The sequence below is a fragment of the Strigops habroptila genome, unplaced genomic scaffold (assembly GCF_004027225.2).
Source record: "Strigops habroptila isolate Jane unplaced genomic scaffold, bStrHab1.2.pri NW_022045636.1_ctg1, whole genome shotgun sequence".
In the NCBI taxonomy this organism is placed as follows: Eukaryota; Metazoa; Chordata; class Aves; order Psittaciformes; family Psittacidae; genus Strigops; species Strigops habroptila.
This window is the reverse complement of record NW_022651112.1, coordinates 86,814-99,375: the sequence shown is the minus strand read 5'-3', so window position 1 is coordinate 99,375 and position 12,562 is coordinate 86,814. Positions and strand designations below refer to the sequence as shown.

At 60.5% G+C, this 12,562-nt stretch overlaps 1 protein-coding gene across 3 annotated transcripts in view; it reads left to right on the top strand.

Annotated features, from left to right (window-relative positions):
• HUWE1 (HECT, UBA and WWE domain containing E3 ubiquitin protein ligase 1) overlaps nucleotides 1–12,562 on the top strand; it is a 62,145-nt gene that overhangs the window by 35,786 nt on the left and 13,797 nt on the right. For all 3 annotated transcript variants that reach the window (XM_030475399.1, XM_030475400.1, XM_030475397.1), the window contains exons 53-65: nucleotides 200–371; nucleotides 1,626–1,854; nucleotides 2,225–2,403; nucleotides 3,671–3,760; nucleotides 4,682–4,830; nucleotides 4,930–4,978; nucleotides 5,561–5,779; nucleotides 5,900–6,116; nucleotides 6,206–6,339; nucleotides 7,123–7,334; nucleotides 8,166–8,454; nucleotides 9,597–9,699; nucleotides 11,209–11,803. In XM_030475399.1, coding sequence (XP_030331259.1) covers nucleotides 200–371; nucleotides 1,626–1,854; nucleotides 2,225–2,403; nucleotides 3,671–3,760; nucleotides 4,682–4,830; nucleotides 4,930–4,978; nucleotides 5,561–5,779; nucleotides 5,900–6,116; nucleotides 6,206–6,339; nucleotides 7,123–7,334; nucleotides 8,166–8,454; nucleotides 9,597–9,699; nucleotides 11,209–11,803 — 2,637 coding nt within the window. The remainder of the gene's footprint in view (nucleotides 1–199; nucleotides 372–1,625; nucleotides 1,855–2,224; nucleotides 2,404–3,670; nucleotides 3,761–4,681; nucleotides 4,831–4,929; nucleotides 4,979–5,560; nucleotides 5,780–5,899; nucleotides 6,117–6,205; nucleotides 6,340–7,122; nucleotides 7,335–8,165; nucleotides 8,455–9,596; nucleotides 9,700–11,208; nucleotides 11,804–12,562) is intronic.

Genomic DNA, 12,562 nt, shown 5'->3' with positions numbered 1-12,562 from the left:
CCCCCCATTTCAGCTCCAGAGCTGCAATGTGGGTGTCAGGGCACCCCTATTTTGGGTCAAGATACCCCCATTTTGGATCACGGTGCCCCCATTTGGGGTCCGGGTGCTCCCATTTGGTGCCGGGGTCCCCCCATTTCACATCGAGGTGCCCCCATTTTGGGTCCTGACCCCCCCCCCCCCCGGGGGCTGTTCCCCCCAGGATGACGAGGAAGGGGAGGAAGGGGAGGAGGAGGAGGACGACGACGATGGCTCCGAGATGGAGCTGGACGAGGACTATCCCGACATGAACGCGTCGCCCCTCGTGCGCTTCGAGCGCTTCGATCGCGACGACGACCTCATCATCGAGTTCGACAACATGTTCTCCAGCCCCAGTATGGAACCGGGGGGGACACGAGGCCTTTGGGGGGCTCCCCCCAACCCCACGGGGTGCAGGAGCCCCAGTTGGGGGGGGTAAAGTGGGGTGAACCCCCTTGAGACCTGCGTGGGGTCTCCGTGGGGTCTTGGGGGGGTGAAGAAGGGGTTCACCCCCTGCCCCCCCCCCCCCCCGTTCTTCATCTCCCCGTAGCTGGGGGGGGGGGTCAGGAAGGGGTTCACCCTCAGTACCCCAATGCTTCACCTTCCCCCACGTCGCACCAGCACAGGGGGGTCAGGAGGCTTCTTCCCCCTCATTCCCTGACACCCCATATCTCCCACCCCCAACACCCCATCTCCCCATTCTCTAACGCCCCATCTCCCCCATTCGCTCTGACCCCCCATATCCCCATCATTGACCCCCCCATATGCCCCCATATCCCCATCATATCCCCCCCCATTTCTGACACCCCATATCTCCCCATATGCCCCCATGTCCCCCCATCCCTAACACCCCGTATCCCCATCATTTACCTCCCATCTCCCCCCATTCCCTGACACCCTCTATCCCCCCCGTATCTCCCCATATCCCCCCATTCCTGACACCCCATATCCCCATCATTGACCCCTCATATGCCCCCATTCCTGACACCCCATTTCCCCATCCCTCGCACCCCATGTTCCCATCATTGACCCCCCCATCCCCCCATTCTCTCACACCCCATATCCCCATCATTGACCCCCCATATCCCCCCCTTGCCCTCACACCCCATATCCCCATCCTTGACCCCCCATCTCTCCATCCTTGACCACCCATATCCCCCCATCCCTCGCACCCCATATCCCCATCATCGACCCCCCATATCCCTCCATCCCTGACACCCCATATCCCCATCATTGACCCCCATCTCCCCCCATTCCCTCACACCCCATATCCCCATCCTTGACCCCCCATATCCCCCCATTTCCTCACACCCCATGTCTCCATCATTGACCCCCCATATCCCCCCATTCCTGAAACCCCATCTCCCCATCATTGACCCCCCATATCCCCCCATCCCTGACACCCCATATCCCCATTCCCTCACACCCCATATTCCTGTCATTGACCCCCCATATCTCCCCATTCCTGACACCCGATGTCCCCATCATTGACCCCCATACCCCCACATTCCCTCACCCCCATCTCCCCGTCACCCCCCATCTCCCATCATTGACCCCTCATCTCCCATCATTCACCCCCATCTCGCTGACCCTCTGTCCCCCCCCCGCAGCCGACATCCCGCCGTCCCCCGGGAACATCCCCGCCAGCCACCCGCTGCTGGTGCGCCACGCGGAGCACGGGGCGCTGGCGCTGGGCACCGGCGCCGCCACCACGCGCCTGGCGCAGGGGCTGGGCCGCAGCCAGCGCACGCTGCGCCAGCTCACGGCCAACGCCGGCCACACCATCCACGTGCACTACCCCGGCGCCCGGCAGCCCAACCCGCCCCTCATCCTGCAGCGGTGAGTGAGGGGCACGGACCCCCCCATAGGGACCCCCAACCCGCCCCTCATCCTGCAGCGGTGAGTGAGGGGGCACAGACCCCCCCATAGGGACCCCCAAAACCCCCCCATAGGGACCCCCAACCCGCCCCTCATCCTGTAGCGGTGAGTGAGGGGGCCCCAAAACACCCCCCATAGAGAGCCCCCTTCTCCCTAGTCCCCATATCCCCCTTAGTGCCCTCCTCCTCCCTGGTCCCTATATCCCCCTCAATGTCCCCCTTTCCCCATATCCCCCTCAGTGTCCCCTCCACCGCAGTCCCCCCAGTGTCTCCCTCCTCCCCTGGTCCCCACTCTCCCCCCACATCCTGACGGTTCGGGGTCCCTCCCGCAGGCTGCTGGGCCCGTCGGCGGCGGCCGACATCCTGCAGCTGAGCAGCAGCCTCCCGCTGCAGAGCCGGGGCCGGGCCCGCCTGCTGGTGGGTAACGAGGACGTGCACATCATCGCCCGCTCCGACGACGAGCTGCTCGACGACTTCTTCCACGAGCAGGGCAGCACCGGCAGCCAGGCAGGCGAGTAGGGGCGGGGCCTAAAGGGGGCGGGGCCAGACACAGCCCCACACCAATGGGGTGCAAGGAAAGAGGAGGGACCTGGTGGGAAAGGGGAGGGGCTTAGGGGAAGGGGGTGGAGTCTAAATGAAGAGGTGGAGCCTAATGGGGGCGTGGTCACACACACACACACCCCCAAACCAATAGAATGCAAGGAAAGAATATGGACTTGGTGAGAAGGAGTGGGGCTTAGAGGAAGGGGGTGGGGCCTAAACAAAGGGGTGTGGTCCAAACGGGGCGTGTCCTAAAGGAGGTGTGGTCACACACCCCAAACCAATGGGATGCAGGGAGAGAGGAAGGACGGGGGGGAAGGGGAGGGGCTTGGGGAAGGGGGTGGAGTCTAAATGAAGGGGTGGAGCCTAATAGGGGCGTGGTCACACACACAAACCAATAGGATGCAAAGAGGATGGACTCAGTGGGAAGGGGGCGGGGCTTAGGGGAAGGGGTGGAGCCTAAATAAGGGGGCGTGGTCACACAGAGCTCTGCACCAATGGGGTGCAAGGAAAGGGGATGGACCTGGGGGAAAGGGGAGGGGCTTAGGGGAAGGGGGTGGAGTCTGAATAAAGGGGCGGAGCTTAAAGGGGCGTGGTCACACATACATGCACACACCCCCCAACCGATAGGATGCAAGGAAAGAGGATGGACTCGGTGGGAAGGGGGCAGGGCTTAGGGGAAGAGGGTGGAGCCTAAATACAGGGGTGTGGTCTCAAGGGGGCGTGGCCCCACAGACACAGCCCCACACCAATGAGGTGCAAGGAAAGAGAATGGACCTGGTGGGAAAGGGGAGGGGCGTAGGGGAAGGAGGTGGAGCCTAAATAAAGGGGCGCGGTTTGAAGGGGGCATGACCTAAAGGGGGTGTGGTCACACGTACCCCTGAACCAATGGGATGCAAAGAAAGAGGATGGGCCTGGAGGAAAGGGGTGGGGCTTAGGGGAAGGGGTGGAGCCTTAAGGGGGCGTGGTCACACATACACCCCAAGCCAATGGGATGCGGGGAAAGAGGATGGACCTAGTGAAAAGGGGCGGGGCTTAGAGGAAGGGGTGGAGCCTATTAAATGGGGTGTGGTCTGAAGGGGGCGTGGCCACACTGTCACAGCTCCAAACCAATGGGATGTAAGGCAAGAGGATGGACCTGGCGGAAAGGGGAGGGGCTTGGAGGAAGGGGGCGTGGCCTGACCCGAGGGGGCGTGGCCTGGCAGAGGCCTTCACCCAGCTCCCCCCCCGCCCTACAGGGACCCTTTCCAGCATCCCCACGGCCCTGACGCGCTGGACCGAGGAGTGCAAGGTGCTGGATGCTGAGAGCATGCACGACTGCGTCTCGGGTGAGCCACCGGGCCCACAGGGTGTCCCGAGCGACCCCAGTGCCCCCCCTTTACCCCCACAGCATCCCCCATGGCCCTCCCAAACCATCATCACCACCTCCCCTCTGTCCCCACCACCACCACCCACCCATCCAGGGACGCCTCCAGCACTGATGGGTGTCCCCATGATGTCCCCACCACCATGGGGGTCCCCAATCCCCCCCCCCCTGTCCCATATATACCCCCCAAACCACCATCACCATCTTTCCTCTATCCCCACCACCTATCCAGGGTCCCCTCCAGCACCATCAGCAGTGTCCACATGATGTCCCCACCACCATGGGGGTCCTCAGCACCTCCCACCGTTCTCCATGTACCCCTCAAACCACCGCCACCACCTCCCCCCTAATCCCAGCCTCACCACCACCCACCCAGGGACTCCTCCATCTCCATCATCTGGTGCTTTCAGTGCCCCCATGATGCCCCCACCACCATGGGGGTCCCCAAACCCCCCCTAGCGTCCCACATATAACCCCCCAAACCACCATCACCATCTTTCCTCTATCCCCACCACTTATCCAGCACTGTCAGCAGCATCCCTATGATGTCACCGCCACCATGGGGGTCCCCAACACCCCCCCAAACCACCACCACCATCTCCCCCCTACCCCCCGGACCACCACTGATCACCCAGGAACCCCTCCAGCTCCATCATCTGGTGCTCTCAGCATCCCCACCATGGGGGTCCCCAGTCCCCCCCCACTGTCCCACATGTACCCCCCAAACCACCACCACCATCTCCCCCCTACCCCCAGCACCACCACCACTGCTCACCAGGAGCCCTTCCACCTCCATCACCTCGTGCTCTCAGCATCCCCACACTGTCCCCACACCCTTTGGGGTGTCCCAGCACCCCCAAACCCCCCCGCTTTGTCCCCGCAGTGGTGAAGGTGCCCATCCTGGCCCGCCTGGAAGCGCTGCGTGACGAGGAGCTGGACGAGCGGCGCGAGAAGCGCCGGCGCCAGGCGGCCGAGGAGGAAGCCAAAGGCACCGAGCGGGGCCCTGAGGACAAAGAGGGGCCTGACACCCAGGTGAGGGGCACCCCAACCATCCCACACCCCTTTATATCCATTCGGGGGGGGGGTCCCCCTTTTTGCACCCCCCCCACCTCCTATCTCCATCACCCACAGGACGTGGCATCCAAAGCCGCCACCGCCACCACTGACGTCACCCCCCCAGGTAACTCCTTCCATTCATTCCCATTAATTTCAGGCTTCCCAGGGTATCCAGATGACCCCCCCCTTATCCCAAAACGCCTTCCCTGTCCCCCCCCTTTATTCCCCTTGACCTGGCACCCCGCGGGTTGAGGTAGTAGATTGTATAGTTGGAGGGTCACACCCCCGTCTCGGAGATAACTATACAGTCTACTGTCTTCCTCGCGGGGCGCGCGCCCGCCGCCGGAGCACGGGGTCCCCTCGGGGCTCGGGGGGGGGTCACACACCAAGGGGGGGGGCTCTGGAGCATCCCCTCCCCTCCCCCAGTATCCCCAGTATCCAGCTGGAGGTTGATAATGGGGGTTGTTTGGATGGGAGGAGGGGGATTGTAAATGGAGGGGGGGGTGGAGAGGGGTTTGGGGGGCACAATGTGGCTCTGGGTGGGGGTTGGAGACCCCCAGTTGCCTTAAATATCCCCCCCCCCCAACTTGTTTTGGGTCTACATCCTGCAAATTGGGGGAAGGGTGTGTTACTGGGGGGGGGTCCCCATAAACCTTTATGGGTATCCTTGACCTTCATCCCTATATGTGTGTCCCCCCCATCCCAGAACACAGCGGGACAACGGGAGAGACCCCCCCTCCCGGTCCCCACCGGACATTGGTGATGTTGGAACCGACGCCGACCCCCCCAGATCCTCCTTCAGGAGGAACCCCCCAAATTCCCACTCGCCCCCCCCAACCCCCTGAACATGAAGAGGGGGGACCCGGGCGACCCCCCCAAGATGCTGAAGCCACTCAAATGGAGCTGTCACCCGCTCCCACCATCAGTAAGTCCTTGGTTTTATGGGGAGATCCCTGGTTTTTGGGGGTGTCTTTGATTTGGGGGGGGGGTCTCCTTATATTGGGGGGGTCTCTATTAATGTGTGTCCCCCCCTTTTTCCCCTTAGCATCGCTGTCCCCGGAGCGAGCGGAGGACTCGGATGCACTGACAGCCGTGAGCAGCCAACTGGAAGGATCCCCAATGGACACCTCGAGTTTGGCTTCTTGTACCTTGGAAGAGTCAGGGGGGGCCCCCCCTCCTCCAACAGCCCCCCAAAATCCCCCCGGGACCCCCCAAGGACCCCCCCCAGCTCCCCCTGACACCGCTCAGCCCCCCGACGACAGGTAAGAGCCCTCCCGTGTGAAGGAAAGGGGGGGGTTAGAGGGTTGGGGTGCCCCATAGCTGATGTCACCCTCCCCTTCTTGTCCCCAAGCTCGCCCCCGGCCTCGTCCTCGGAGAGTTCCTCCACCCGGGATTCAGCCGTTGCCATTTCGGGAGCTGATTCCCAAGGGATCCTGGAGGAGCCGCTGCCATCCACCAGCAGCGAGGAGGAGGACCCCCTGGCCGGTCAGTGTCACCTTTGTCACCCCCCCGTCCCCCCATCCCTGCCTCACATCACCTCTTGCATTCCCATGTGGCACCCCTGAGGGTGTCATTGGGGGTCTTGATGTTATCTGGGGGGGGGCCCTTGTGTCACTTGGGGGTTAAGGGGCTTGTCCCCATGTCCATGTCCCCCCCCCCCCCCCAAGGGGCTTGTCCCCCTGTCACATCCCAGAGGGGATCTGGCACCCCAGGGGATGTTACTGTGTCACCTCAGGGCTCCCCTCAGCCCTGGGGGTGTCCCCAGCATGTATCCTTCAGGGCTCAGCCTGCAAGAGGGGGCGAACCCCATGTCCCTGGGAGGATCTGGGGGTGTCCCTATGTCCCCAAGGGGGGTTCTGAGGCTGTCCCCTTGTGTCCCACAGGGATCAGCTTGCCAGAGGGCGTAAACCCGGTGTCCCTACGTCCCATGGGGAGGCTCTGGGGGTGTTCTCATGTCCCCAGGGGTGTGCCTATGTCCCTGGAAGGGCTCTGGGAGTGTCCCCATGACATGTCCCCATGGATGTCCTGCAGGAACCAGCCTGCCAGAGGGGATGGGCCCTGGTTCCCCATGTCCCTGGGGGGGTCTCCATATCCCTGGGGGTGTCCCCATGTCGCTGAGGGTGTCCCCATGACATGTCCCATGTGCATCCCCCAGGGATTAGCCTGCTGGGGGGAGTGGACTGTGTCCTCATGTCCCTGGGGGTGTCCCTGGGGGTGTCCCTATGCCCGGGGGGTGTCCCCATGACGTGTCCCACGTGCCTCCCGCAGGGATCAGCCTGCCGGAGGGGGTGGACCCGTCGTTCCTGGCGGCGCTGCCGGACGACATCCGCCGGGAAGTGCTGCAGAACCAGCTGGGGATCCGCCCCCCCGCGCGGGCCCCGCCCACCCCAAGCCCCGCCCCCCCGGTGGTGGCCAATCCCGGCCTGACCGAGGTCAGCCCCGAGTTCCTGGCGGCGCTGCCCCCGGCCATTCAGGAGGAGGTGGGCGGGGCCTCGGGACAAGGGGGCGGGGCTATGGGAAAGGGGCGGGGCCTCGGGACAAGGGGGCGGGGTTATAAGGGGGGTGTCCCCAGGGGGTGGAGCTTCATGCATAGGGGGCGGAGCCTAAAGGATAGGGGAGAGGGTGGGGTTAAGGGGGCGTGGCCTGTCCTGGGAGCGTGGCCTTTTATGGGGTGAAGCCTGTCCCGGAGGTGGGGCTTAACTGGAAGTGGGTAAAGCTTGTCCAATGGGAGCGGGGCTTGGCACAAGGGGGCGTGGTTTAGAGGGGGTGGGGCTTAACCCTATGGGGTTGCTGCTTATGCATAGGGGCAGGGCTTATACAAAGGGGGCGGAGCTTATAGAAAGGGGCTGGGCTTATATGAAGGGGCGGGGTTTATACAAAGGGGATGGAGTTTATACGAAGAGGCAGGACTTATGTAAAAGGGTGGGGCTTATGGAAAGGGGGTGGGGCTTATCTGAAGGGGCGGGGTCATACAAAGTGGGGGGCTTATAGAAAGGGGGTGGAGCTTACACAGAGGGGTGGAGCTTATATGAAAGGGCGGAGCTTGTCCAAAGGGGCAGAGCTTACACGAAGGGGCAGGGGTTGTATGAGGTGTGTGGGGCTTATAGAAAGGGGGTGGAGCTTATGGAAAGGGATGGTGCTTATACGAAGGGGTGGGGCTTATACAAGGGGGATGGGACTTATACAAAGGGGTAGGCGTTATACAAAGGGGGCTGAGCTTATCTAAAGGGGGTGGAGCTTATACAAAGGGGACAGGGTGTATTGGGGGCGTGGCTTATGGAGGGCCCCATCCTGACCGCTCTCCCCTGCAGGTGCTGGCGCAGCAGCGCGCGGAGCAGCAGCGGCGGGAGCTGGCGCAGGCGACGAGCTCGGACGCGCCGATGGACCCGGTGACGTTCATCCAGACGCTGCCGTCGGAGCTGCGGCGCTCGGTGCTGGAGGACATGGAGGACAGCGTGCTGGCCGTCATGCCGCCCGACATCGCCGCCGAGGCCCAGGCCCTGCGGCGCGAGCAGGAGGCGCGGCAGCGGCAGCTCATGCACGAGAGGCTCTTCGGCCACTCCAGCACCTCCGCGCTCTCCGCCATCCTGCGCAGCCCCGGTGAGGCGGCACCGCCGCGGCCCTGCAGCTCCCGCAGCTCCGGTCCTGCCCCCCCAGAGCCATCCAGTGCCCCTAGATCTATCCAGCTCCAGCCCCTCCATTCCAGCCCCACCATGTCTATTCCAGCCCCCCCCGATCTCTATTCCAGCCCCACCAGATCTGTTCAGCTCCAGCCCCTCGATTCCAGCCCCACCACCTCTATTCCAGCCCCCCCAGATCTATTCAGCTCCAGCACCCCTATTCCAGCCCCCCCACATCTGTTCTAGCCCCCCCACATCTGTTCTAGCCCCCCCAGATCTATTCAGCTCCAGCACCCCTATTCCAGCCCCCCCACATCTGTTCTAGCCCCCCCACATCTGTTCTAGCCCCCCCAGATCTATTCAGCTCCAGCACCCCTATTCCAGCCCCCCCACATCTGTTCTAGCCCCCACAGATCTGTTCAGCTCCAGTACCCCTATTCCAGCCCCCCCACATCTGTTCTAGCCCCCCCACATCTGTTCTAGCCCCCCCAGATCTATTCAGCTTCAGCACCCCTATTCCAGCCCCACCACCTCTATTCCAGCCCCCCCAGCACCCCCAGATTCCTCCAGCCCCCCACATCCCTACGGCATCCCCAGATCCCTGCAGCCCCTCCAGATCCCCCCAGACCCCACCAGATCCCTACAGCTCTACCAGCCCTATTCCTGATCCCCTGTGGACCCTCCAGCTCCCCCTGGTCCCTCCAGGCCCCCCAGATCTATCCAGCTCCAGCACCCCTATTCCAGCCCCACTATACCCCTATTCCACGCACCCCAGATCACTCCAGCCCCCCCCCACATCACTTTAGCTCCACCATCCCCATTCCAGTACCCATGTCCCCAACATCCCAATCCCCCCATTTCTCGTCTTACTCCCCAATTCCCAATCCCTCCATTTCCCCATCCCCAACACCCCCAATTCCCCCTCATCCCCAATATCCCCCATTCCCTGCATCCACAACACCCCCATTCCCCAGCACCCCAATCCCCCCATTCCCCCCCCATCCCCAGCACCCCAATCCCCCCATTCCCCCCCCCATCCCCAGCACCCCAATCCCCCCATTCCCCCCCCATCCCCAGCACCCCATTCCCATGGGATTCCCACTGACTCCGCTGTCCCCGCAGCGTTCACGAGCCGCCTGAGCGGGAGCCGGGGGGTGCAGTACACGCGCCTGGCGGTGCAGCGCGGGGGCACCTTCCACATGGGCGGCACCGCCGGGCACAGCAGGTACCGGGGGGGGGGAAACGAGGGGGGGACACATACACCGAACCAGGGCTGAATTTGAACCAATTTGAGGTGAATTTAAACCAGATTTGAAGTGAATTTAAGCTAAATTTGAAGCGAATTTCAACGTAAGGTGAATTTGAACTGAATTTGAGCCAAATTGAACTGAATTTCAATCAAATTTGAACCAAATTTCAACAGAAATTGAATTTGAACAGAGTTTGAAGGGAATTTGAGCAAATTTGACCATAGGTTGAGCTTAATTTGAACTTAATTTGAACCAAATTTAAACTTGTAAACCAAATCCGAGCCTAATCAGAACTAAGTCTGAAAGAATTTGACCAAATTTGAGCCTAATTTGAGCTGAATTTGAACATAATTTGAGTCGAATTTGAACCAAGTTTTAACTGATGTTTAAGCAACTTTTAACTAAATTTGAGCTGAATTTAAACCTGGTTTGAACCAAACTTAAACATTTAAACTTAGTTTGAAATTAATTTGAGCCAAATTGGAACTGAATTTGGACCTAATTGAGGTGAATTTGGGCTGAGTTTTAGCTGAATTGAGCTGGTTTAACTGAATTTGAACCAAATTTGAACTTTTAACTGACTTCGAACTGAGTTTGGGCTGAATTTCATACGAATTTGAGCCAAATTTGAACCAAACTTGGGCCAAATTTTAATGCACTATTTTACTCTCATTTTAACTGAAGTTGAGCTGGGTTTGAGCCTGGTTTGGTCTGGGATTGATCCTCGTTCAAACTGGATTTGAGTCGGGTTTGAACCTGATTTGATCCTGATTTGAGCTGGGTTTGATCCTGATTTGATCATGTTTTGATCCTGGTTGGAACCTGATTTGAACCTGGTTTCATCCTGTTTTGATCCTCATTTGGTCCTGATTTGAGCTGGGTTTGAACATGATTTGATCCTGTTTTGATCCTGATTTGAACCTGATTTGAACCTGATTTGATCTGGGTTTGATTCTGATTTGGGCTGGGTTTGGGCCTCATTTGATCCTGATTTGATCCTGATTTGGGCTGGGTTTGAGCCTGATTTGATCCTGATTTGATCCTGATTTGATCTGGGTTTGATTCCGATTTGGGCTGGTTTTGAGCCTGATTTGATCCTGATTTGGGCTGGGTTTGATTCTTATTTGATCCTGATTTGAACCTGATTTGATCCTGATTTAATCTGGGTTTGATTCTTACTTGGTCCTGATTGGAACCTGATTTGATTTGGGTTTGATTCTGATTTGGGCTGGTTTTGAGCCTGGTTTGATCCTGGTTTGATCCTGATTTGGGCTGTGTTTGAGCCTGATTTGATCGTGATTTGAACCTGATTTGATCGTCATTTGAACCTGATTTGATCCCGATTTGATCTGGGTTTGATCCTGATTTGGGCTGGGTTTGGGCTTCATTTGATCCTGATTTGATCCTGATTTGCGCCGAGTTTGATCTGTCTTCAATCCCGACTCCATCCCCGCTTAACCCCCGTTTCCCCCCTTTCCACACAGACCCTCGACCGGCAACGTCGACAACCTCCTCCGCCTCCGCGGCCGCCTTCTGCTGGACCACGAAGCCCTCTCCTGCCTCCTGGTGCTGCTCTTCGTGGACGAGCCCAAGCTGAACACGAGCCGCCTGCACCGGGTGCTGCGGAACCTCTGCTACCACGCGGCCACGCGGGGCTGGGTGGTGCGGAGCCTCCTCTCCATCCTGCAGCGCAGCAGCGAGAGCGAGCTCTGCCTCGAGGCCCCCCGCGCCCCCCCAGCGCCCGACGAGCGCCCTCGCCGTGCCCGAGCCCCCCCCAGCACCACCAGCACCACCGGTACCACCAGTACCACCAGCACCACCGCCAGTAGCAGCGAGCCGCGCGCTCTCGACCTCATGCACCGAGTGGAAGCGCGGAGTTCCGGACAGCTTTCCTGGCTTTCCGTCTCTATGGATGCGGCTTTAGGATGTCGGACCAATATATTCCAGATCCAAAGGATTCCCGGTAGGAAACACACGGAAAAACACGGCGCCGCCGCCGGATCCGCCGTCCACATCCACCCGCAGGCTGCGCCCGTCGTGTGCCGGCACGTCCTCGACACCCTCATCCAGCTGGCCAAGGTAAGGGGGCGCAACGGGGGGCGCTGGGGCATGGGATGGGGTGTCTGGGGGATGATATGGGGAGTCTGGGGGGGTCCCTGATGGGGTTTGGGGGGATAATGGGGTGTTTTGGGGGATGCTGGGACATGTTAGGGGGTGTCTCAGGGGTGTCTGATGGGGTTTGGGGGAGTCTGGGACATGTTATGGGGTGTCTGGGACATGTTATGGGGTTTCTGGGGCATGTTATGGGGGGTTTGGGGCATGTTATGGGGTGTTTGGGGATCCTTGACGGGGTTTGGGGGGGGTCTGGGACATGTTATGGGGGTTTGGGGCATGTTATGGGGTATGGGGGGGTCTTTGATGGGGTTTAGGGGGGTGTCTGGGGCATGTTATAGGGTGTCTGGGGGTTCCCTGATGGGGTTAGGGGACACTGGGGTGTTTTGGGGGGCACTTGAGCCCTTTATGGGGGTGACTGAGGGTTCCTCAGTGCAGCCTGGGGGGACATTAGGGCAATTGGGGGGTACTGGGGTATGTTATGGGGTGACTGGGGATTCACTGCTGGCTTTTGGGGGGCACTGGAGCATGTTATGGGGTGACTGGGGTATGATATGGGGAGTTTGGGGGGGTCCCTGATGGGGTTTGGGGGGATAATGGGGTGTTTTGGGGGACACTGGGACATGTTAGGAGGTGTCCGGGGGGTCCCTGATGGCATTTGGGGGGTATCTGGGGGGCCCCTGATGCGGCCTGGGGGGCAATGGGGTGTTTTGGGGGACACTGAGA